This window comes from Colletotrichum aenigma (genome assembly GCF_013390185.1).
Source record: "Colletotrichum aenigma strain Cg56 chromosome Unknown KSG_Cg56_contig09, whole genome shotgun sequence".
NCBI classification, from domain to species: domain Eukaryota; kingdom Fungi; phylum Ascomycota; class Sordariomycetes; order Glomerellales; family Glomerellaceae; genus Colletotrichum; species Colletotrichum aenigma.
The window spans coordinates 2437001-2461051 of NW_023500915.1; the positions used below are offsets into that span (position 1 = coordinate 2437001).

At 53.4% G+C, this 24051-nt stretch overlaps 5 protein-coding genes across 5 annotated transcripts; 3 read left to right on the forward strand and 2 right to left on the reverse strand.

Annotated features, from left to right (window-relative positions):
• Window positions 1-588: 588 nt before the first annotated feature.
• CGCA056_v013311 (uncharacterized protein) lies at window positions 589-3876 on the forward strand (the record flags this gene model as incomplete). Its single annotated transcript, XM_037328555.1, has 1 exon — window positions 589-3876. One exon carries the CDS (start codon window positions 589-591, stop codon window positions 3874-3876), a length of 3288 nt encoding a protein of 1095 aa, XP_037172810.1.
• An 878-nt stretch (window positions 3877-4754) lies between these two features.
• On the forward strand, window positions 4755-8959 carry CGCA056_v013312 (Uncharacterized protein; the record flags this gene model as incomplete). Its single annotated transcript, XM_037328556.1, has 2 exons — window positions 4755-7054; window positions 7165-8959. 2 exons carry the CDS (start codon window positions 4755-4757, stop codon window positions 8957-8959), a joined length of 4095 nt encoding a protein of 1364 aa, XP_037172809.1.
• Window positions 8960-9548: 589 nt separating this feature from the next.
• Window positions 9549-10835, reverse strand: CGCA056_v013313 (uncharacterized protein; the record flags this gene model as incomplete). The annotated part of the gene is made up of 1 exon (XM_037328557.1): window positions 9549-10835. The coding sequence occupies one exon, from the start codon at window positions 10833-10835 to the stop codon at window positions 9549-9551; it is 1287 nt and encodes a 428-aa protein (XP_037172808.1).
• Window positions 10836-19147: 8312 nt separating this feature from the next.
• Window positions 19148-19980, reverse strand: CGCA056_v013314 (uncharacterized protein; the record flags this gene model as incomplete). Its single annotated transcript, XM_037328558.1, has 2 exons — window positions 19148-19827; window positions 19887-19980. 2 exons carry the CDS (start codon window positions 19978-19980, stop codon window positions 19148-19150), a joined length of 774 nt encoding a protein of 257 aa, XP_037172711.1.
• A 1666-nt stretch (window positions 19981-21646) lies between these two features.
• On the forward strand, window positions 21647-21922 carry CGCA056_v013315 (uncharacterized protein; the record flags this gene model as incomplete). The annotated part of the gene is made up of 1 exon (XM_037328559.1): window positions 21647-21922. One exon carries the CDS (start codon window positions 21647-21649, stop codon window positions 21920-21922), a length of 276 nt encoding a protein of 91 aa, XP_037172814.1.
• Window positions 21923-24051: the final 2129 nt, after the last annotated feature.

Below are 24051 nucleotides of genomic sequence, written 5' to 3' on the forward strand. Positions count from 1 at the left end.
TTTTCTTGCCGGGAGCCGCAGGGGGTGCTGGCACGTCACTAAAATTAGGAGCTTCTGGACCTCCCTCCAGACTGATGGACAGTGGACACACGAGCCAATGTGCCTGTTCTGGTTGGTGCTAATCTGCCCCCAACTCCACTGGCGCAGCTGGCCCTCGTTGACGACGGCAGACTCGACGTCAACACATTTCCCCAATCCCATTTTCGCGCTTAGGCCCCCCCTAAAACGAGATCTGATTCTTGTGGAAGCAACCGTCCACGCCTCGCTTTCCCTCTCGAAACACTGCCACGAAACCCGTACCTACCTGTGCTTGCACTGGTGGCTGACTTGCAGAAAAAAGAACACGGCCAACCTGTCCTTTTTTGAGCTTGCACTTACAGCTCTTTCATCCGTACCATCGAACCACCGCAAGCTTCCATGTCAATTTGTTTTTATTTTTTTCCTTATACCGCCAAGCAGCTCACCACCACCACTCCCGCCTGACTGCTCGACTCGTTCAATGCACCCTTTGCCCTTTGACTCCAGCATCAGGGATGTGAGAGGATAGGGCCTCAGACGAATTCAATAGATCGACGAACTAAGCAAAACATGGAATCGACACCCGCCGCCGAAGCGCATCCACCCGGCGGAGCTCCCGTTGCTGAGAAGGGACAGTCCGCTCCCGAGACAACCTCACCAACCCTCCCTGTGATCGAGAAGCCCGCGATCCAAGAACCCACCACCGAAGAGAAGCCCACGATCCCCGCCGAGCCATCTGCAACGAGTGCGCCGGTACCGAGCGCAGCGAACCCGCCCAGGCCGGAGGACGAAGACGATGCGGTGACCAAGGTTCTCCGGTTCCTGTCGACTGCGACACCAGAAACACTCGGCGCCATTGCTGTTGGCCTTGCGGCTTCCACCTACTTCGTCCTCGGCAGGGCTGGACTCGTGCTCATTGGCGCATTCGGCGGCGTCGTGACATTCATCGCATACGAGGCGCGCCATCCAGAAGTCTCCCGGGCTGTCCGGGGCGAGAAGGGCCTCGATGTCCTGGAACGACTGTCCATCACGAGGGTCGCTGTGCCGCCCAGCGACGATGCGGAAGAGGAAGAGAAACAGATCCAAGGCTTCGATGACTTCCAGCCCGAGACGCGCGAGGCATTGACCGGTCTGGTGGACGCCGTCATCCGCGACTATGTCAAGTGGTGGTACTCGCCCATCCTGCCATCCGACCGTTCGTTCCCGCTGTCCTGCCGGAAGCTCCTCAACTTCTTCCTTCTCCGCGTTTCAAACCAGCTATACCGCAAGCGACCCGCCGACTCGTTCCTCGATTTCATGACGAACGCTTCGTCCATGTTCATTGTGTTCCTGTCCGAGCTGTCCTCCGCCTTTACCGAGCAGCACAACGCTCCCGGCGCGTCCGCCGCGGACGTCGTCTCCAAGTACCTCGAGGAGAACCCCAACTCCAACCTGGCCAACCTCATGAACCACCCGCAGCAAGCCGCCAAGTTCCGCAATGTGGCAGACGACTTGCTCGGGTACCTCGATCGCTCAGCCTACAACTGCGACCCCGCGCGGGTGTTCCTGCGAGAAATTCTGGCCGGTGTGATACTGGAGATGACTCTGCAGTCGTGCTCGAAGCCGGAGTGGATCAACGGCTGGATCGTCTACCTGCTAGAGGCCGGCGAGCCCGACTTCAGCCAGGCCATCGATGTAGGCATGAAGACGGGGCCTGATGCTGCCGCGGACGCCGCGACGGCTGCAGCCAACAACGCATTTGTTGATATTGATGGAAACCTCGGCAACATTGCGCTGACCAAGGGAAACCGGAGCTCCCTGGATATGGAACGCGCGCGCCAGAAGGGGTCTACGGCGCATAAGAAGCAACTAAGCAAGGCCGATGAAGAGATGGAAGAAGCCATGGAGGAAATGAAGCGCATGAACGCCCTGATCGCGGAGGAGGAGTCCAAAAGAAAGTCCCGCCAGAGCATCGGAGCAGACCCGTCAGTGCGAATCCCCGAGGGCAAGATTGTTTCCTCACCAGGGGAACTGTCTCCTAGATCACAGTCTTCGGCAGAGAAGCCTTCAACACACACATCTAACGCTTCCCACGGATCAAACAAGGACGGTAGCCTGCACTCGCCCATCACGCCAAAGTCGAGTGTGGAGGAGCCAAGCAGGAACCCGTCGCCGAAACACGCCGCCAATGAAAGTGTATCATCTCAGTTCACCAGCTTCGACCAGATCGTGCCTCCCGGGAGGGAGGATCCGGATTCATCTGATGAAGGCCCTCGCAAGCCTTCCTTGACGCTGCACAATGCCACCGTCATCCTCCATGACGACACCGACAATGAAAAAGCTCGGATCCGAACGAAGCCTACTTGGGACTATCTCGTCCAGATCGAGCCATCATCGCACCACTATTCTGGCTGGATGATTGTCAGGCGCTACTCTGATTTCGAGACTTTGCACGAGATCTTGAGGCGGATCGCCACAATTTCTGGCGCGACGGCTTTCACGGAGCAGCATGCGGAGCTTCCCAACTGGAAGTCCCATACCAGAGCATCCCTGCGTGGCGAGTTGGAGCGATATGTGAAAGATGCTTGTTGGTACCAGTCACTCGCCGAGAGCGAAGGAATGAAGCGCTTCCTGGAGAAGGACAATGGCCTCGGCCATGGGCACAGCAACTCCAAGTCAGGTTTGGCATGGGACACTGTCGGCAAGAACATGCTGGATGTTCTGACGATGGGCCCCAAGGGTGTTGCTGAGGGAGGAAAGGCTGTTTTCGGTGGTGTGACTGGTGTGTTCAGCAACATCGGATTAGGCGCCAGAAAGAACACCGCTTCGTCATTGTCAGAGATTCAGACGAGCCAGATCCAGACGAACAACCGTTGGTCGACCGGCACTCCACCCAGGATGGACAGCACCACCAGCCTGAACGCAGCTCTCACTTCGCCCATAGGCAATGGACCTCGGAAGCCTCGGGACAGTCTGGACAGTCAAAGATCGTCGATTGTCTCGACTCAGCCCGGCAAGGTCGCCCCTATGGAAAGGAGACCCAGCTTCGACCCTCGAGGTGATTCAGAGGCGGACAGCTTGAAGCCTCGATCTGACCGATGGGAGCGGAACACGCCGAGCGCCACGGGTAGTCGCGAACATAGTAGAGCTTCTAGCCTAGCGCCGCTGCAATCTCCTCCTCTGCGATCGCCGTCGTCGACGAGTCTGGATGTTATGCACATCCAGCATCTCCCACCACCCCCTGACGAGATGCCAGAGGACTGGGAGTCGCCCACTCACGGTGACATGCAGTCGAGGATGAACGAGGCAAGCCAGCCGCGCAACAGCACCGGTGCTGCCTCGCCAGGAACCAAGAAGGAGCCAAAACCTGCGCGACAGCATTCTCCGCTGTCAGAGCAGGAAACAAACGTAGCAGTAGAGCTGGTCTTCGCCATTATCAATGAGATGTACACGCTCTCATCGGCCTGGAACATTCGCCGAACACTGCTGGCCGCCGCCAAGTCCTTCCTGCTCCGCCCTGGCAACCCTTCCCTGATTTCCATCCAGCAGATGATGCAGGAGTCGGTCATTGACGCCAACACAAGCGACGCGGGGCTGGCCTACCACCTGCGCACGCTGCGGGAGAACACGATGCCGACAGACGAAGAACGAGCGGCTTGGCCCGCCGAGATGACGGACGAAGAGAAGGAGAAGCTGCGCATCAAGGCACGCAACCTACTGATTAGACGGGGTGTTCCGGCTGCTTTGTCGGGCGTCATGGGACAGGCTGCCACGACGGACGCGCTCGGGCGCATCTTCGACAGCCTCCAAGTCGAGGAGGTGGCGCGCGGATTTATCTTCGGCATGATGCTTCAGGCTGTCAGGGTCGTTACTCATTAATTTATTGCCGTCGCAGTGGCGGTGTGTTGCGCCGGGCGCGGGAGGATAAGAAGCATTTGATATGTACCAACAACAAAACAGCACGGAAGCGAGCAGCGACTCAGACGGCACGTGTAAGATTAGACGACCATTCAAAGAAACATGATGGGAAACGAAACCGGATGCTGGGCAAATCTGGCAGGATTGGGGACGAGAACAAGACTACATATATACATATACTTAATAATTGACAGACATATTACAAGCACATGAACTGCTGTGGTTGATTTGCGATGGACCATGGCGACACTATTGCAGCTCGACAGCCTATTTTACACAGATTCAGCCAGCCACTGTGCTGCTTCGCACCATAACGAAGATTTCCATCCCTGCTGTACCATCACACTTGTGCGTTCAGACGAACCAACTCCCAAGATCGAATGACATTCCATCCCTCACCTAGTGGAGCTCCACGGCTTTCAAGGTCTTAGATTGCCTTAACAGCGCCGTTATTAGTGGATGAAGACAGGACCCTCACAGAGACGATGGCGTAGGGCGGGGTAGTTCGCGCTAGAGGTGGGGTGCGGAGCTCAATCAGTGAGCTATTGGTTCTTATCTTATCGTCCCCCCAAACGCCCTCCTCCTCGCCGTCTAGGCCGATGATACCATCATTTGTCATCGAACAGCTCCTCTCTTGTTCATTACCGTCTTCTCGGTTTTGAATGAGTCGTCGTTCCCCCAGTGACTCCTCGCTGGCTCTGGTGCTCAATTGGACATAAAGAACAAAAGACACCGAATGAGCTAACATCAGAACCTCGACCTCCCCCCCAATACTGATTAACACGGGAACCCCGCATCGAGTACATCACGACATCACACCCCAAACCACCTCAACAACAATGGCGGCAGCCGAAGCAGCGACACAATCCCAGTCGGACCGCGGCATCCGCATCGCCATCGACCGCGGCGGCACCTTCACCGATTGCGTCGGCGAGCTCGCGGGCCGCGAGACCATCATCAAGCTGCTCTCCGAGGACCCGTCCAACTACGACGACGCGCCGCTCGAGGGCATCCGGCGTATCATGTCGCACTTCCTGGGCCGCGAGATCCCGCGCGGGGAGCCGCTCGACACAGCCAAGATCGACTCGATCCGCATGGGCACGACGGTCGCGACGAACGCGCTGCTGGAGCGCAAGGGCGAGAAGATCGCGCTGGTCGTCACGGAAGGGTTCAGGGACTGTCTGGCGATCGGGAACCAGAGCCGGCCCAAGATTTTCGACTTGGCGATCCGGAAGCCGGATGTGTTGTATGAGACGGTCGTGGAGGTGGAGGAGCGGGTGACGTTGGAGGACTATGCGGAGGATCCGGCGAGGACGGTGACGGAGGTTGAGGTGAGGGCGGGGACAAAGGAGGCGGCGACGGCGGAGGTGGTGAGGGGGACGAGCGGGGAGGCTGTGAGGATATTGAGGAGGCCTGAGGAGGAGGATGTGAGGAAGCAGTTGCAGGAGGTATACGACCAAGGGATTCGTAGCGTGGCGGTTTGCTTGATGCATGGGTATACGTTTCCCGACCACGAGGCAGTGGTGGGGAGGATCGCGAGGGAGATTGGGTTCAAGCACATCTCGCTCAGCCACGAGTTGATGCCCATGATCAAGTTGGTCTCACGGGCTACGTCGGTCTGTGCTGACGCGTACCTCACACCGGCGATAAAGAAATACATTTCCGGCTTCCAGGCTGGCTTCGAGGGTGGTCTGGGAACGAGGAGTGTGCAGAAGGAGGAGGGGGCGAGAGGTGCGAGATGCGAGTTTATGCAGAGTGATGGCGGCCTGGTGGATGTGGAGAACTTCACTGGACTGAAGGCGATTTTGTCCGGACCGGCGGGCGGTGTTGTCGGGTATGCGATTACGTCGTACGATGAAGAAACCAAGGTTCCTGTGATTGGGTTCGATATGGGCGGTACCAGCACGGATGTGTCGAGATTTGGCGAGGGGAGGTATGAGCACGTCTTCGAAACAACCACCGCTGGAGTCACCATTCAGTCGCCGCAGTTGGACATCAACACTGTGGCTGCGGGAGGCGGCTCGATGCTGTTCTGGAAGAACGGGCTGTTCGTCGTCGGACCGGAATCAGCCGGAGCGCATCCGGGCCCGGCATGCTATCGTAAGGGAGGCCCGGCGACCGTCACCGATGCAAACCTTTACCTGGGGCGCCTCCTGCCCGAGTTCTTCCCCAAAATCTTTGGCGAAAAAGAGGACCAGGGGCTCGATCCCGAGGCCAGCAAGAAGGTCCTCCAAGAGCTGGCGGATCAGGTGAACAAGGAGACCGGCAAGAACATGAGCGTCGACGAGGTGGCGTACGGGTTCCTGACCGTGGCCAACGAGACCATGACGCGACCCATCCGATCCATCACGGAAGCCAAGGGGCATGACTCCTCAAAGCACCGGCTGGCGACCTTTGGCGGCGCCGGTGGGCAGCATGCCGTCGCCATCGCCGAGGCGCTGGGCATCAAGCAGATTCTCATCCACCGGTACTCGTCCGTGCTGTCGGCGTACGGGATGGCCCTGGCGGACGTCGTCGACGAGAGGCAGGAGCCCGACTCCAAGGTGTGGGAGTACCCCGGGAAAGCGGCCGACGAGCTGCGGAGCAAGATGGAGAAGCTCAAGGAGAAGTCGCGTGAGGCGCTCAAGGCGCAGGGCTTCGAAGACAAGGAAATTGTGTTTGAGGAGTACCTCAATATGAGGTACCGCGGCACGGAGTCTGCGCTGATGATTATCAAGCCCGAGGGCAGCAAGGACGGCGACGAGTGGGACTTTGGAACGGCGTTCGTCCGCCAGCACCGCTACGAGTTTGGGTTCACCTTGGATGAGCGCGACATCATCGTCGATGACGTGCGTGTGAGGGGTATCGGCAAAAGCTTCCGGCATTCCGAGAAGACTGTGGATCAGCAGTTGAAGGTGCTTGAGCGAAAGGATGTCGAGGTCAGCAAGGCGCTAGACCGGCAAAAGGTGTATTTCGAGGAGGGACGGCTGGATACGCCTGTCTACAAGCTCGAGGATCTCAGTACGGGCGAGACTATTAAGGGGCCTGCCATGCTGGCGGACGGAACACAAACGATTGTAGTGACCCCGAAAGCCGCGGCTCTGATCCTCGATACACACGTTGTTATCGACATTGAGAAGGAAGGCTCAAAGGATGATGGGTAAGATCCCCTTTTCTTTTCTTCCCTTTCTAGTACCATTTTGTCGTTTCCACCGCCGACGGCGAAGGAGAAAATAAAGACCAAGACAACGAAGCTGACGACAGTTGTAGAGCTGCTAAGAAGGATGGAGAACGAGACGTTGACCCCATTATGCTAAGTATCTTTGGCCATCGTTTCATGGCCATCGCGGAGCAAATGGGACGTGCCCTCCAAAAGACCAGTGTCAGTACCAACGTCAAGGAGCGCCTCGACTTCTCCTGTGCCATTTTTGACGTAAGTGGAGGACTCGTGGCTAACGCGCCGCATCTTCCCGTTCATCTCGGCTCCATGTCAACCTGCGTGAAGCGCCAAGCCGAGATCTGGAAGGGTGACCTGAAAAAGGGGGACGTCATCATCTCTAACCACCCATCCTACGGCGGCACCCACTTGCCAGACATCACGCTCGTGATGCCTGCTTTCAACGAGAAGGGCGACAAAATCCTGTTCTACGCTGCTTCCAGGGCTCATCACGCCGACATTGGGGGTATCACGGCCGGTAGCATGCCGCCGCATTCTAAAGAGCTCTACCAGGAAGGCGCGGCGATTAAGAGCGAAAAGCTAGTCAGCGAAGGCCGCTTCGACGAGAAGCGCGTCACGGAGCTGTTGTACAACGAGCCCGCCCAGCACCCCGGCTGCAGCGGTACGCGCTGCTTGGCGGATAACATCAACGATCTCAGGGCGCAGGTCTCGGCTAACCAGAAGGGCATCGCTCTCATCGAGGGACTCATTGAGGAGTACGGCGAGGAGACGGTGCAGTTTTACATGGTTAACATCCAGAAAAACGCTGAGCTCTGCGTGAGAACGCTGTTGAAGCAGGTCAGCAAGCGCTTCGAGGGGCGTGATCTGCAGGCTGTCGACTTTATGGATGACGGCAGCCCCATCAGGCTCAAGGTTACGATCGATGCGGATAAGGGCGAGGCAGTTTTTGATTTCGAGGGGACCGGACCGGAGGTGTACGGAAACGTAAACGCCCCCGAGGCCGTGACGTATAGCGCCATTATTTACTGCCTCAGATGTCTCATCTCTGAGGACATTCCCCTGAATCAGGGCTGTCTGAAGCCGATTAACGTCAAGATCCCGCCCAAGTCGCTTCTCTCGCCTTCAGACGGGGCTGCGGTGGTGGGAGGGAATGTACTCACGAGCCAGCGCGTCACCGATGTCATCTTCAAGGCCTTCCAGGCTTGTGCTGCCAGCCAGGGCGACTGCAACAATCTCACGTTTGGTTTTGGAGGAAACCTGACGGGCCAGAAGGAGGTTAAGGGCTTTGGGTACTACGAGACTATCGCGGGTGGCAGCGGTGCTGGGCCCACGTGGGAGGGCACGAGTGGAGTACATACACACATGACCAACACGCGTATCACAGACTCGGAGGTGTTTGAGAGGAGATATCCCGTTATTTTGAGGGAATTTTCTCTGAGGAAGGGTAGTGGTGGAGACGGGCAGCATCGCGGAGGTGACGGCGTTATTAGGGACATTGAGTTCCGCATCCCGGTGCAGGTGTCTATCCTAAGTGAACGGAGGGTCTACCGGCCGTACGGTCTTGCGGGCGGAGAGGACGGCGAGGCAGGGCTGAATGTGTGGGTTAGGAAGGTCGAAAAGGGCAGCTGGGAGAAGAGTCTCAAGAGGCTGAAGGGGGCTGGCCAGCAGGACCAGGAGGAGGTGGAGTACGAGGAGAGAAGGTTCAATCTGGGCGCCAAGAACAGCGCGCCCATGAAGCCTGGGGAGAGAATCATTGTGAACACGCCTGGCGGTGGTGGATGGGGCAAGGTCGGGAAGGCTAAGGGAGTCAAGGCAGGAAGGGATCATACAGAAGCCTGGAGGAAAGGCAGCCATGCTAATCGGGAGGATATGGCTTTGCAGGTGTAGATGGGATGGCAGACGACATGTTTCTAGATACGAGACCTTAGATCAGAGCAGTTGGTGGGCTCATAAGAATTTGGGCTTGTTTGCTTTGGGAGGTAGGTTCAATCGTATGTGCTTTTCACTCTGGCATAGTTGATCCCGCGAAATCCGCTCGGCGATTGGAATACCATACCCAGAAAATCCGGTGGGAGATTTTCCGCTAGGAATCCGACAGCTGCTGAGAATTACCATGACGAGCGCCACCCTGTTGGAAAGTTATGAGACGAAAGAAGCCATTTATTCGATGGGATACCGGATGGCGAACCTTGTTGATGTCAATGAAGGAGGGGGCGTGGATGGAGAAATCCCCTGATTTGGGGACCGTAGAGTTTGGCACAGGACGGGACGTTGATCTTGACCCATATACATTCGCGGGAGATGTGCAGCGAGAGGGCTGAATGATGCCTAGAGGAAGTGTAAATTGTCCGATCGCGGGAAGCGATTGGTATGTGGGGTAGGTTGGTTTGGTTCCTGATATATTGGTTCGTATCGGGAATGGTGGCGATGGCGAGGATGAGGTGACGGCGCTTGATCCTAGCTTTCACCATCGAGATCATGAGCTTGGAGGGGTTGTCACTCCACAACTGTATATTAAGCTGTCGTACAGATAGTTTCCGACGTCAACCATGGACAGATTTGGCGTTATGCCAGCAAGGACTCGGCATAAGCAGCCTCTGCGCGGAAGACCCGGGGGATTCGCCGGGGTTTTCGCCGCCCTCCAGAGAAATATGGCTCCACTCCTCCGAGTCCCGATCCGGCCCCTTCCCGCCTTCGCGGCCGTCTTCCATATTAGGCAAGTTACCGTAGCCAGTGGCTTTGAACTCTCGCTCATATTCAGGGTGCTGAGACATCTCACCCAGCAGGTGTGTACCGCTGAGGACGACTTCGTAATGATCGTCGATTCGATTTCCGACGCCATGAATGATGCCAACTGAGCGATGAATGTAAGCAAAGTTATCCAAAAGAAGGGATCCAGTGCGAATGGCTCACAAAGACTGCAGTATAGGTACTTGGATATCACAGGAGCCCATGGCAACACTGCTATGATCTGACCAAACGTCCATTTATTCCTGTCCCATACTGAACCTCCCATCTCGTTGAGGATCGCTGTTGCGTTTCTCATGAGGAGTGACGCTAGCAGGACGTTTGACACGAACCATGTAGCACACCAGATGACCGAACCGAACCGCAGGAGCGAGATGAGAACAGGAAGCTTGCCTGGCCAGTATTCCAGTTTCGACCCCAGGCTACGCCGCAGACGAGTGACGTGTCCTAGTTGGTCAATTGACAAGACGACTGTGCTGAACAAGAAGCTGATGAAGTAGTCCGAACCACCCCGGTCTTCGTCCCGAAATGCATCTCTGAAAGCAGACGATCCGTTGTTGTAGCACGTCTGCATGATGTTTCGGCTCCGATTGCCGCACTTGGCTATCGCGCCCAGCGTCATTGGCGCTTCCGAGCCAAGGCTTCGAATCACCATGCCCAGGACACCGACGGCGAAGGAGAGAAAGAAAATATACCAACATCTCATCCCTTTTCGTTGTATTTCCGACTGCATGAGAAGGACGACGAGAGTGTTTCCCGCCGAGTAGATTCGAGCCGCTCGCCAGTCAATGCGGATGACGGGGACCTGGTCGGTCATGAACATGACAATCGTAGCCAGCTGTACTGCTAAGGTGAAGAAGGCTTGGGCTTCTTGGAAGTCAATCATGGATGAGTATAAAGCCACGGCAAATCTGGAGGCTCGCAGTCGCTCCATCAGATACACCGTGGTAGAGCAGTGTTGCTGTTCGTTGCCTCTCCTGAACCGCCCTAGTGCAGCTACCGCCTTTACAGGCATTGAGTAGATTGGATCTCGAGGGATCAGTAAAGACAAAATGAAGAACCATAAGAGCAATCCTATCTGAATTATGTAGGAAACTGTGACCTGTGATTTCATTAGACAAAGACCTTGCCCAGAAGCCATGTACTTACACCGGGCCCGGCTATATCAGCTTCCGGTGACCTCACCCTGGAGCAGAGAGGCTTCAAGTAGTCCAGGGTATCATTGAGACTCTCTTCAATCTCATAAAAGTGGTAATAGCTCGTGCTGTTCAACGCCCAGGTACCAAACTCAGTTTCCGGTAGATGCCCATGTGTTGCTGTCTCGCTGGGCTCTGAGGCGCCTACACAGCTGAGGATACGCTGGAGAGTTCCAAGACCGTCGAACGAGGCCAAATCCCCAAACTGGAGAATTTTGTTTGCTTCAGTTGCGGACGCAGGATCTAAAGTATAATTGTACTTTTGTATTAGTAGCGCTGACACCGCTAAAGCCGCGCAGTCGTAGATGCCTAGAGGATTGTCGAAAAGGGAGGATTGGCATGTTGAGATAATTGACTGCGGTACATTTGAATCGTACTCTAACGGCACTGTAACATTTGGAAGATCTGAGGAGTAAAGGTGGTTGATCATTTCAGGCCAAGTGTGCCCCAGTGCAAAGTTGGACACAGTTCGAAGCCCGTGTAAGCTCATTCGAAGAGTACGATTCGAGACCATTTTAGAGACTAGAGACTACCGAAAGCCCCGAAAACCAAGGAGAGGACGACGGATCATTACACGACTTATAAAGCTACTACGAGGCTATTACTTCGATCTTGATTGAATCGCTGTGCCGCAGCCACGCGTCGGCTATTCTAGTCCCAGGGACTGTGACCTCGCTGCCTACCTGCTTGCATTGGCCCCCACGCCAATCAGCTCACATTTTGCTTGTACGCCTCCAAGGGGCCTGTTCAATAGGCTGCTATATATACACCAAACAGAATCTCTGGACCAATAGTCTCCTCTCGATAGTTGGTGCAGCTTTACTGAGAGCCTTTCTCGTCTTCCGTTGGCTCCAGCCTTTTCTTGCCATGACCACAGCCACCTCAGCCCGGAGTAGATCTCTGCACGGAATAGTCGTAACCATAACTGTCGTATCGTGCTTCTACACGAATGTCATTTTCTCCGAGAGAAGACAATTTGAAAATGAGAGCTTCTGGAGTGACTGTCATTCGACCGCCGATTATCGCAAAGGTTTGGAGTTACTGGAGCATACAACAATTGATAATAGCCTCACTACCAACAAGGTCGCTGACCTCGCCGTGACTCACGCGAAGATGGCTTCACAAGGTCCTCACGGATGGAAAAGCTTGTCCTAGCCACGTGAATACAAAAGCGCCGGGTTTTGAGTCCGGTCCTCATCCTCAATCCTACGTCAACACTACCTCTTATTTCAACAGTCTTTTCCCCTTCCATTCAAGTTGTCTCCTAATCACTAACTTCCACTTCACGGATTAAGCACAAATTCACCCATCAGTATATCGAAAATGCCAACATGGAGTGCATTACCAGCAGAGCTTCGTTTGATGATCATTCACCATCTTATGCAGGCGAAACACGGATGGGCAATCTACGCCTCTGTTTGCAGAGAGTGGCAACATGAGATCGAAAGGAAGAATTTCCGTCAACTCAAACTTCAAGCGCCATGTATAGATGGCTTAGAAACGATAATTCTAGCGCGACATTCAGTCAAACACATCTGGTTGAATATCGAGCTAAGACGTTACTCATGTAGAACCTGCCGACGGACTGAAGGCGAGAAATGGCGAAAAGGCAACGACGAGGTGGTCAGGAAGGCCGTTTCCAAGCTGTTTTCTATCTTGCATCAATGGCAAGCCGGTGATGAGCTGACACTGGAGCTGAGCACCCAGTCATCTAGCGATAGGGAACACGTCTTCAAGAATCTCTACTTCGGAGGACCTAATGAGAGCGGATATCCCAATGCTGACTGCGCTGGGACTCAGTCGACTAAGATCACTTCCACCGACATACAGGACCCAAAACATGGTTGGATTGATGGCGTCCAGGTTCAGCCTCCTGAAGAAGGGGCGATATTACGGATATTTGAGCCAATCGATCCCAAATTTACCGACGACCTACCATCGGTACATGTGATCACTAAGTTTGTACTTCGTCGGCAGTGCCGTCGTCAATTCAATGTTGGAGCTCTAGGGCGTCTCTTCAATAGACTGCCTCGCCTAGAAACACTAATCTACGAGCCGTGGCAACGATGGGATGGGTTGGCACAGGCGCTTATCTGTGACAAAGGTAAGTAATAAACAACTTGCCTCTCGTGGGCATTCGTTGTCATTTGTACGGTTGGAAATATGATCTGATTTGTGTTTCGGCTTCATAGAATATCGCGACTTGATCAGTCTGCACCTACCAAGTACAGTCAAAAGAGTGTCCGTATTTGAAGAAACAAGCGAACCTTACGCCACGATCATCACCCAGAATTCACCATGGTTAGGACCAATTGGTATGCTGCGCGTCGCATCACCTGCATTGAGCTCGGCCGTTGCAACCAGAAGCCTTAACCTTGAACACCTCTCTGCCGCATTTGTAGTTGAGGCTAGGGACTTTTTCATATCATGTCAGCCATCATGGGTTTGGGTACAATTGCAGTCGTTGGTTCTCACATCTGATGCGCTTTCTCCCAAAGCCAAACTCAAGGATGTTTTCAATCTCTTGCAGAATGCCGCAAAAGCTGCTCTTTCCATGCCAAGACTACACACGTTGACGCTGAGGAGCACCGGCCAGAGACAAGCTTGCAAGTTCTCGTACCAGGTAAAACCCGCCTCAGTTACGTGGAGAGGAACATGGGATCTCAAGCTTGATTCTCGCACGATTCAGGATTGGACGAAGGTGGCTCGCAACCGTGGGCAGCATGACCTTCAAGTCAAGCGAGAGCTTCTCTTAACGCATGCCAACTCTCAGGGCCAGGCAGTTGAGTTGTTAGACCTACCTTGTGGAGTCTTTGATCCTGGATCTCTATGGCAGATGCGGAAAGAGATGGCATCTGGTTGGCAGGATAGTTGAATAGTCATAGCTTGCCCCTGGTTTTCTTATGCTACTCGAGCGACTCGAGCGACGATGTAGAATTCGACGCAGTTTGAAAGACATGTAGACTCATTCCAAGCGTTGGATTCATCTAAACTAAGTTCCAAAACATCAATGAGATGATTGTGCTCAGATATGAGCGGACTTCAAGAAAACAATGGCAACAGTGAAGTTGAATGAGTCGAAGATAGGGTCAATAATTCCGTGGAGAAGCGGTAACAGGTTACAACGAATCGATTCTGAACTGCTCACCGAATAGAATCATAAGCCAAGGACTTTGATGTTCAGGTGTGAACTGGTTGATGTGAGAAATCATCCAGCCCCTTCTGGTCCTTGAACCTTGGACGGCTGGCTTTACAGCCACACTTGCCTGATGTGGACGGATCATTGATCGCACAGAACCATTCAGAGAGCGGCCAGTTTCCCAAGAAGAAAGCAGGTGCCTAGATGGCACCAGAAAGACGGTCGACCGGATTAGCATAGCCTCGGACCATCTTACAACCTTTCTCCCATCGTCTCTGCTCGCGTGGGGAATAGGCGGTCGAGAACCGCCTGGGCAACGCTAGTCCAGTTGCCGCGATACCGTCAGATACATAACGCTTGACGCTGACCATTTATCTTCTTTAGGGCTGACGTACCTCCAAACCAATGTCTTTTTGTGCATCTAAGCGCACGACGTTTGCACAACTCGACGGCGACGCAGGCGCGCGCCTGTCTTAGACGTCGGCTAGCGTTACCGACTGACCGCAAAGAGCTAAGACAGACTACCGATGTACAGATCAGGCACCACGATACGTTGTTCCACGCCAGTCTGATGAGCTGCTGACACGACAGTTTGCTATAATAGTCGATTTCAAGATGAGCTCACGCCTTTCGCTCGTCAGCCCCCCAGAGCGCATGGGGCATAGTGTTGTGATGCCGGGTCACAACCAGCCCGTTGGACTGGGTTGGCATCACATATCGCCTGACAACTTATAACACAAGGATTCTCCCTGGACGAAAAACAAATGTGGCTTTGGTATAATCATACTTCATCACTTTCATCGAAATTTGCCCTCGACCTCTTGCCTCCGATAATACGCATCACTAGTACACGGATCCCGATGAACTCCAACTTACACCCATCCTACGTCCTAACAACCGCTACTTGGCCAGACTCCGCCATGTCTCATACGTCTAGACACCCAATTCGAAAGAGCTGTGCTTTTTGCAGAGCTCGAAAGATCAAGTGCTCCAACGAGACCATTTGCGAAGCTTGCCGCAAGCAGAATGTCGACTGTGTATACGACTGGGACTCTCGACCAACCAAACCTCGCCCGGTTTCACGAGATGGGAGTCGAAGGAACAGCAACGCTGATGGAACCATCTCCATACCTATGATGCGACGTCAACGATCTTTCACTGCCGGTTCTTCGCGCTCCACATTATTTCTAGAGGATCTGACTTTCTCAGCGGAGAATGCAATGGTCTCAATAGATTGCGAGGATGTGGCAACTGTCTTGGAAGAAATATTTCAAGGAAATTTTGGAGAAGATCTTGGCCTTGGCTCAAAGCCAGAGTTTCAAGGCAATGATGCCACCTTCAGCCATTCGCTTCAACGCAACCCATCCGAACAGGGTGGAAAAAGCAATTCCAAATCTTTTCAAAGAGATCCGAAGGTACCAAGCTCCTATATAGTACCTTTCAGCACCCAATGCCTAATCTTCATGATTATAGTGTACAAGCATTCTTCATTTCCTCGCTCATGATTTGGTCAGCCTAGTTGTCAATAAGGTCGGAAGTCTAGGATCGACGTTCTTGGAACACGGCGGTGGAAGATTTTATTCGAGTACCCTCGCCAGCGACACAACCCTGACAATGTTCGACGCAACACTGCCAGGCCCGAGTTCACTGTCAGAATACGGCACCCGGCAAATCGGACAGCTGGTTGATGTGTGGTACAGCGTTCATCCGTTCTCCTTTCTCGTATCAAAGACTCTCCTTCTACGGGCACTCAGAGACAGCACTCACGACGAGATTCTCCTCGCCGTAATACTTGCTGACGCCTCCGTGTCACTCGGAGACGAAATTGCCGTGGGAAAGGCTCACAAACTTTTCAGTTGGGCGGCTTGTCAACTTCATAATCGCCCAGTGCCGACTGCAGCCACCCAGCCGGGCATGCCTGGAGACGGAGTCTCGCTTCCCAGTCTTTCTACGGCGCAAACGCTCATGCTTCTTGGCTGGAATGCCTTATGCCAGAAAGAAATCCGCCGCGCAACCTGCTACATCGAACTCGCTGGCCGCATAGCCACTGAGATTGAAGAGAAGATCTCCGCATCAGGGGGCTCCTTAGTTACAAGTCGTATCAATGGCATCGATGTCTGCGAAGTGGAAAAGGAGATCGCAGCTTACCTTTACTGGACTACGTACGCCCTCAATCTTTGGATCTCGCTCCAAACACGCACTCTTGTCTCTCAACTGCAACCCACAAGCGCAGCATCGACCCTCCTACCCGCCGACGAGTCTTCTTCCGCATTGATGCGGCTGGACGAGATCCCCGATAACTTTTCAACACTCTAGAAGCAAAAGGAAGTGATCAAAGACATCTGGCCCTTGGCCCATATCGCCAGCACAGCAGCTTATATCTTCAACACGTATCTCGAAACCGGCTCCCCCGAGAATCCGTCTGCCGTCTGCCACGAAGCTTACAGGGTGTTGGCGGAGAACATATTTGTGGTAAACCTCCAACTAGCGCCAGCTTCTTCGCGTTACTTCGTACTAGCAATGTACCACACTATGTCGATACATTTGCTCTTCCCGTCTACTGGAGCATCACCACCGACGAATTCCTTACTGTTGAACGACGCAGCCGTCGAGAGTTTCCTTCTTTCTGCACAGGAATTAGCCAGCATAATGCTTCAATTTGGAGAGCATGAAGATCCGTTACTTTCCTCTCTGTCAATACAGAACCGGAGAAATATTCCCGATATCTTTTGCCCGACTATGGACGCCTGCGCTCGCGGACTATCTTTCCTCTACGCACGAAAGGTCTCTGGGGCGTACGCGATGAATCCACAGATGGACGCATACAATATTCGTCTTGAAGCTCTCGCGTCTCGGCTTGTGGATATAGCCGCTTCAGACTTTGTGCCCGGCGGGAGCCAGCTACGAGTCATCAAGAAGCATCTGAAAGCCGTTTTGAGAGCCTTCGGTGGTGACTTCAACACTCCGAGCAACGGTGACAGACTTCTCAGTCTCAGCCCCATGCCTATCCGTCCACAATCAGCTACCTCATCGACCACATGCCCTCGTCGCAACTCGGGTTTGTCACACAGTCCACCTAGCGATTACATCTCTACAGCTCCAACAGCTGTAGGATCTGCCTGATCCTCGATGATCGGCGCTATGTCTACGCCAATGATTCCCACATCGTCAGCCGAATCCCACCAGACTCCTTTTCCAGCATTCAGCAGTCCTGAAGCTAGACCGCAAGAATGGAACAATTATTTTACGCCATCCAGAAATACCGCAACTTTAGCGCAACCGTCAGCCGACCTCTCGTTGACGGGCATGATGAATCCTCACGCAGCGTTTCCTGGAGAATGGGATACAAACCACGTAAGAATGTCTGATGACATGAGTATGGAGTCAGTGAGAATGGAGGCTCACTGGCAGTGGCAGCTAGGTGCTGTGAGTCTGCCTCCTGAAGCGGTCACGGCAGGGGGCGATGTTGATGACATGTTCTACTACTTCAACAGGTGAGGTGATATCATTCCATAGTGATCAAATTGTACACTCATTGGCGGAAAGGCATGGCGATGGCGTTCGATAGCATTTGTAGCGCACAAAATCAAGGCATTCTTCGTTCTCCATATCGACTCTTACTGTCACACCTCAATGATCTCATAGTCTCACTGTCACACCAGATCTTCTGTTGAGCCGCAGTCCATGAGTTGGCGGCGATCTGTTATCCCCACCGCCTCTTGCCAGTTGCCGGAACACTGAATCGAAGTAGTGGAACTGCCGTGTATCAGCAGATGCGCCCTTGATCCTCCCTGGGGCTTGAATGCCACAACCGGCCGCCACCTTTGAGAAAACAATACCGAAATGGAAGTTGTGGCGCTTCCTCCCGTAGGTCGGTCTCACTCTCTAGGGGTATGTCTCAGTCTTCCAGAGTGGGCAAAGGATCCATCACTCAGGGAACACTAAGGCGGCTGTGAATGTTTAGCATGGCATACGGCGCTTATCACGCAAAAGAGGTTGGTGCTCATAAGAATAGCGCCCTCGATACCAAATGGAGTGGCATGTTTTTGGATGTTCCGACGTTATCCGTTGGAGGAAACTGTCCAATATGCTGGATCGAAGTATCGACTCGAAACCACCCTCCAGACTGTCCTGGTTTTGATTCTGGACCGACCTGCAACGCTTGTGAGTTCATGTAACAGTCTCCCAACGGTAGAACAATATTTCTAAGCAATCACTCATCAAATGTCATAGGTAGGAATAAGCGCGAGGCGCATAATCCAATGGCTCGATCGCCTTTGAGGATCCAGTTCACTAGCCCGCTAACATGACAAGCTTCTTAGTGACAAACCGTCCACAGCCACCGCCAGGCAACAGAATTCTTGACTCAAACCATCAGCAGCAGAGAAGCATTACCGCAAAGCTTGACCCCTAATGAACCCAAATTCCTGCGAGAGGAGCAAGCTACTGGAAGTTTCCGTGGTCAGGCATGATGTCCGGCCACTGTCAGCCACGAGGGAGCAGCCGCAAGCTAAGCTTTCGTACAAGTGAGTTTGGGCGTGAACTTGCCATGCGGAGGTCATCCCTCCGCTGTTCAAATAATACCTGGCAACGTTTGTTAAACTGAACACACAGCTTGCATATCGCATAATTACGTGGAGGATTTTGAGGATTTATGTCAGATCTTTCACCCACTGCCTTACGCTGCAGAGATTGACGCGACGACACCTGGCTTGCATCAGACTTGAACATCGATTATTTTGATGGGTCTTTTTGGTGTCTTCTGTAGGGTCAGAGCATAGCACATGAAATATCAAAGGCTTGGCCACATGGAGCAAGGAGTATCTGCGTTCTAAAAGTCACGGAGTCCCTTTATAGGTGATACTTCTTCTGTCACTGTGCCTTTTATCATTGGCCCTCTTGGCTGTCGTCCGTCTTAGCCGTCGTCCTTCTTGGCCATTTTCTTCTCCTTCGCCTTCGTCCGCCTTGCCCATACGACTAGCCACTGATTCTTCAAGAGCCGGTGATACTGATGATGCCTTGCAAGTTACCAAAGACGCCATGCCGGAACAACCACTCGCCTAAAGTCTTTCTGCTGATGGTAAAACCCGATGGCGGGCTCATGACGGTACCGATGTGGACGATGAATACCTTTGGGTCGTCGTCGGTGAGAAACCCAGGCCGGACAACCAGCGTGTTGCGGCAAAGCTCACCAAGTTCGATAGCCACAAGTTTTTCCATCCCGTACAAATCCTCGTGGAAGGAATTGTCGTAGAACCACCGGCAGCTACGTCTCAACTTGATAGCAGTCGGATCAGAGGTCGCCCAGAAAGCGCTATCAACCCCCAGAGTGCCCAAGGCAACAAATCGGGGCGGGGTTGTAGGCAACCCGTTGCTGTATTTCTCATATCCCAGATCTAGGACATCTCTGATGGCTCTCGCGGCATCTTCGCTCAAAGTGTCGTCGGACTTAGAATGCTCTGTGGTCCCTGCAGTCATTTTGAAGCCGGATATTCCGAATATGATGACCTCCACAGGTTCCTCCAATGTCTGAGGCGGGAATAGAACGTTTGCGACGTCGTCGTAGCTCAAGATGTCCCCTTGAACAACGCGAAGACGAAGAGAGTATTCGCGTGCGAGGTCAGGCATCGAGCTGACAAGCAAAGCCTTCAGCTTGTCTGTATCCCGAATAACTGAACGAAGTTGGTGAGTGTTTGGCCTACAAGAACCAGCGAGAATGACAACGACATACGGACGTGGCAAAAGATGGTTTCGTCCAGAAGGGCGTGGCAAAGACTGTTGAATATGGTCCGACCCGTGCCGCCGAAGAATGCTACATGCTTCATTTTTATTTTCATCGTGGTGGACAAAGTCGATCGTCTTTGGTGTCGTCGATGGTGAAGTATTGATGCGAATAAACCGAGGCTCGTTGTTGGCTAGAAGACGGATGGGTAAGGGAGAAGAAGGACGACGACAGAGACGCCGATGATAGACGGGCGTGATAGACAATACCAGGTTGGCAAGAGCAACAGCCCGGGAACGGCAGCAACAGAGGTGATTATGCTGTTGCCTGATGTATGGTGTACATTCGCGGAAGGTAAGGCTTGGATGTAAGTGCCAGTCTCCAGCGGCGATCGTATGGTGTGCGGGAAGGATGCAACGGCGCGGATGGTGCGTGGCTTCAACGAAGCACCACCAGATTCGCGTTCCGGACCAATTGAATGAGTGCATTCCACATCACTTGAACGCGAGGGTCGGCAGAACCTCAGAAACATCTCGAATAATGTACCAATCGTCGTCACATGGAGCTGATATCATACATGTCAGGCCAAAGCAAGGCGACAACCTGACGCATCTATTCTTCAGGGGCGATGTGGACATTCCCAACCTTCTTCTAGGCACAAGTAACTGCTGGCAAGCGCCAAAAAGTGTCAAACTTTCCAGACAACATCCACAGCGGCGTAATGGACGAGACTGGTTAGAAGGCCATACGTAGTCTAGATGTGTCGAATCGAGAAAACCTCCAAACGTTTTTGGATTGCTCAAGCTTCGGAAGCTGGGCGACGGCTCGTTGGTCTAGCATTGCACACAAGCCCCGTAGCTCATACACTACGGCAATCCTACCGTCGAGGCTCAACGTCCATCATATAATTGTATTACCGATGCACAAATACGCCTCAATATTGTGCATAATACCGGTACCTTTCGAATACAACCCAACCGTACCTGTCTCGTACCATACGATGCGCAGCAATTGCAGCTTGTAGGATGCCTCGCCCGTTCATCCTTTCTCTCTGCAATGATTTCGACCGTTCCATCTTTTCCTAGACTTTGTGAGGCGAGACGATAGCGGCTAGGACTGTCTCGCGCATATCGATGGGCATGTGATGAGAGACATCTGCCCACGATACAGAGTAGACGACGATTTATGATGCCGACAATCGCATAGTTCAGGGGGGCCACTCTCAGGTCGATTCATATTCGAAATATCGTAGGTCTAGCAAGTTCCTATAGGTCTGGTGCTCTCTGAACAGGCTGAATGTGTTCGCGACGGAACGTACTGACAGTTAAACCTCCAAAGTTCAGTGTTTGTGAAGGGGAATGCGAAAAAGGCGACTGAGGGAGGAATCAGGGGTCCTCTGAGGTACGTACCTTGTATCTGGGACAAAGTGGGGGCGGGGTCGGTGTGTCGGTCAAGATAAGGTCGGGTCCACTAAAATTTTCTCAGGTTGTCGCCCGCCCCAGCATTCGCTTTGTCCTATTCTCCTCCAGACCACGACGAACAAGCGTTACGACGTCTTCGTTGAACAACCCCGATCAGTCGAATCACTTCCGCAGCATTTATTCCCGGCTGAGAGAACTCAAAAGCGTGCACCTATCACGATCACACCACGCGGTCGGCCATATTCTCGACCTGCAAACGAAGCAACTGCGGCCGACGTCCGTCTCCGAGACTCCCTACGAAGCCCTCTCTCTGCGGCCAGACCCGCGCGAGCGAGAAAATCAAACGAAATGGCGCAAGGCGGCTTGAAGTCATCGTCTCGGCCCGCGCCGACGGGCAAGCCCAAGCAGCAGAAGCAGAAGAACACACAACGAGTGGCGAAGCCTCAGAAGGCCAAGAAGGGCATGGCCGCCGACAAGATGCAGAAGAAGTTCGCGGCGGGACTTGTCAATCAGACGGAGAAGCTTCTCGGAGAGCGCGCCGGTCACCTTGAGCTGATCGGCAAGGGCAAGAAGGCCAAGAAGGAGGAGAAGGGTCCTAAGGGCGGCAGCCGCAAGTTTGGCTAAGCGGGAATGGGCATTCGTGGAATGGCGAAGATATGCGGAACGGAAATCAAGCCGACGATCCAACGGACGATTGAATCAAAGAGAGACGCCAAATCACGGTCAGAGATGGGCAATGCGGAGCTTGTAAAGTGCCGCCCGTGATGTCTGACAAGACTAGGGCCGGGCATCACAGCGAGCCTGAGGGCCCCGATACAGCGGTGGCTAAGTACAAGAGACCGGAGGGCTGCTCCTTTTGTGAACAGGATGGGCCGATTCCGAAAACAAGATACCCTAATACATGAGCAAAAAAGTTTCTGATTCATCTCACTCGAGTCTTCCGGGGGAACGGTTTTACCTTTTGAAGTTGACGCCCGGTTTCCATTTTGAAAACTCTAGATGCCGTCCCTTGCCGGCTCGTATCTACTGACGGGAGGTGACAAACGTCAAATGAATCTCAATGGAATGAAAAGTACCGACGCAATGGTTCCCAGCTTTCCATTGACATTGCAGGACGCGACTCAGCAGAGCGTTTGGTTCCTCCGTCTCACGCACGTCTTCCACCGGCTATAGATTCCAAAAACGGAACACATCGAGACACAGGATGGACGTCAGTGGGAAACCGCAACAATGCTTAAGTACCTTCCCTTAGTCCTGTGCAGGCACTCCGGGCATGCCGTTCAGGAAATTCTGATTTCAATTCAGTACCTCATCAATTCGAGCTAAACCATTTTACTGTCTTTGTTACCAACTGTCCCGCGAGTCTCTGTACTGAACATACGTCTGTTTTTCCCAGCGATACTAGTCGGCTGCTTCTAGATGTGAATTCGGAATCAGAACACTGTCTGAGACCAGACTATACTAACAATTTCTATTCTCGCGGACGGAGGAAGATATAACTCAAGTACCTTAGGTAGGGGAAGTCCCGTCGTCAACCTTGTGTGGTGCTTCAGGAGATGACTCCAGTCGAACGAACTATATTCTGAAGATACCTACACACGGTAAGCACGCTACCTAGCTAGGTAGGTTTCTGAAGTATACAAGCAACGAATCATCTACACACCTTCGGTCTCAAATAGAAGTCGCGAAGACCTCGGCTTTAGAATTGCATACAAGGTCATTGGCTGCTATGACTCAAGGTGCGCCACCCATCACACAGTAGGGGTTCGACTTTGGAAGGAAAGGTGAATCTTCAGGTCATCCTGAGTCTTTAGTGCCATGGAGGTAACTGGTATCCTGGGCAAGTTATTTCCGAGTGAGGCGCGCGACCCGACCACTTTCTCTCGCGGCAACTTCCTGAAGAAGCGGGTGTCTCAATCCCAAGCTTCCGTTCCACCCAGTTCAGGAATCTGCCCTCTCTACCCATGAATATTGCTAAAAGCACTCCGCCATGTCATCTTTTCCTCGCGCACGAGCGGTGGTCACATCAAGAAGTGTCAGGCCTCAGTTGACATCAGTCTGTCATGCATCTCACCAGGCCTTCGAGAGGCCAAATCACCAACATCAGCCTAAATGAAGTTCAATCACAGGCGCCATCGGACGATGAAGTTCGGGCAGGCGAGTCGTTGTAGCACTAGTGGGATGCCGTCCTCACGGGCCATTATTAAGCTTCCTGCGAGTCGGTCCGGCCAGAGTGTTAAGCTTACAAAACAGCCACATCTCGGCATTGCACTGCCTCCCGCGATACGTGCGCAGGTAGGTGGGCGTTATGAGGAAAGGGTGATACACGGTAGATCACACAGTGACACTAAACTTCTCTTGTCCCGAGGCGGCCGAGGCTTGAACAATGCTTCTCGCAAGAAACCAAACATAAGAGATCGAGAGATATAGGCAAGGGGGCAAGGGGCGGTCACGGGCGATCTGCATACGAAAGCGGGCACGAATGAAGTGCAGCTGGACACGGTGGCTGGTCAATAATGAAATGTGTTATTGGGGCCTACCGTGCTTCAGGTTTTGTTCCTGTGCTCAGGGATCTGCGACCTGGGACCTCACGGACATCCGGGTGAGCCATGTCAACCATGAGCCGCTGTGGTCGGGGCCGGTGTGGAGGAGAAGAGCCCACGGGATTCGGTTCCCGGCAGCGTCTCGGGCGCAGGATGTTTTGTGAAACCCCTCGGGAGGAACAAAAACTGGGTCGGTGAGCGGGCGGCCTC